This window comes from Etheostoma spectabile, chromosome 1 (assembly GCF_008692095.1).
Source record: "Etheostoma spectabile isolate EspeVRDwgs_2016 chromosome 1, UIUC_Espe_1.0, whole genome shotgun sequence".
Lineage (NCBI taxonomy): Eukaryota > Metazoa > Chordata > Actinopteri > Perciformes > Percidae > Etheostoma > Etheostoma spectabile.
This window is the reverse complement of record NC_045733.1, coordinates 28112193-28113775: the sequence shown is the minus strand read 5'-3', so window position 1 is coordinate 28113775 and position 1583 is coordinate 28112193. Positions and strand designations below refer to the sequence as shown.

The 1583-nt window shown below is 41.2% G+C and overlaps 1 protein-coding gene across 1 annotated transcript in view; it reads left to right on the top strand.

The window, feature by feature from the left end:
• Positions 1-942: 942 nt before the first annotated feature.
• The window catches only part of LOC116689902 (synaptotagmin-5), an 11588-nt gene continuing 10947 nt past the window's right edge, over positions 943-1583 (top strand). Inside the window, exon 1 of the mRNA XM_032516578.1 lies at positions 943-1072. Coding sequence (XP_032372469.1) covers positions 1051-1072 — 22 coding nt within the window. The 5' untranslated portion in view covers positions 943-1050. The remainder of the gene's footprint in view (positions 1073-1583) is intronic.

Genomic DNA, 1583 nt, shown 5'->3' with positions numbered 1-1583 from the left:
TGCAAGTGTTTATGGAACAATTACCCCTCAGCACAAGTGCAAATAACACTGCTGGAGTAAATTTTATTGACAGTGTATTTTTGTATATTTTTGTGTGTAACGATTGATTCATACTGCCTGGAAGATCTTTGGTGTTAAAGAGCACTTATCCATGCAAAGTGTTAATGAACAGGCTTCTGCGGCAAGCAAATAGAATTGTTAGGGACACGTCTCTCGTTCTGCACGCAGAATATGAGCTGCTGCCATCCGGTAGGAGGTTAGAGTCCCTCGCTGCAGACTTAATCCTTTCAAAAACTCATTCCTACCTGTGTCTGTGAAGCTCCTGAAGAGCCACAAGTGAAAGGCAGAACAGGCCTGCATGACCAGTTTTGAGGTTGCTATTGCGCTAAACCCACCAGACTCTATTTAAAAAAAAGCTTTTGCCGTGTATAGAGCCAACATATTTTCATATGTCATGAGATCTGTCATGCGAGTTTCGATTCAATTTTCAATTTTATTTATTTTGTTTATAGTGTTAAATCAGGAGTATAACAGGAGTTATCTCAGGACACTTTGCAGACAGAGTAGGTCTAGACCACACTCTCTAATTTACAAAGACCCAACCATTTCCAACCAATCTCCCACCCCCCACCTCCCCCCAGAGCAAGTGTCATTTGGTGTAACAGCTGCGAGGAAGAACTTCTTTTTTACAGGCAGAAACCTCGGACATTTGCTATTAAAAAAAAGGATAGTGGATGTAGATTAAAATGACATAATATGTTTCCTGGCACGAGTCTCAAAAATATTGAATTTTGTACTGATATGCGTTTTTGTGTCACAATTTGACTGCCCTGTGATAAGTGTAATAAAATTAAAGGCAGCGCTGGTGGGCTGGACTGTTTTGAAGAAGGCAGTGGACCTTTTCTGTTTCCGACGCACAATCAGTGCGATTAAAATAAAAGCTCAGTCACCGGGCGAAGCCATTGGCTGGAAGGTCCCTGCGCACTGGCGCCGCGCTCATAAACAGCGCTCACACACTGACTCAACACACACGTCAAACTGAATGGGAACATGTCGCAGTACACTCTGGCAGGTAAGAAAAACCTTAAGTCTTCTTATTTCTAACTTGAACTGCTTTCGTTTGGTCTTGTGTGGCGGTTTTGTTTTAATTTATAGCTTCCTTATTGCGTATATCTTTTTTTAAGGAGGAAGAAGAAAATGAAAATGTCTGGACGTAGCACATCTTTCATTCAAAAAAATCTTACGCTGCCAATTTGTCAAGTTAAATTGAACTCGAACATTAAATAAAGAGCTGGAGTCGAAGGGGAGGAGGCTCTTTTTTTTTACGCACTCACTCTGAGGCATGAACTGTGGAGAGGTGCCTCTGTTGTTTGTTTTAGATAACTTTGTATGAAAAAGGACCAAGAGCTTGTAGACAAATAAAATAGATTATTCTAACTCAGATCAGAAGAAGCTTCAAACACATTCTGCCAATGAAAAGTTCTGGACGTGCATGCTGTTATTGCTACAGTACATGCGTGATTGAGTGAAGTCTATCAGGACACCACTGCACAGTAGCACAACACACACACACACACACACAC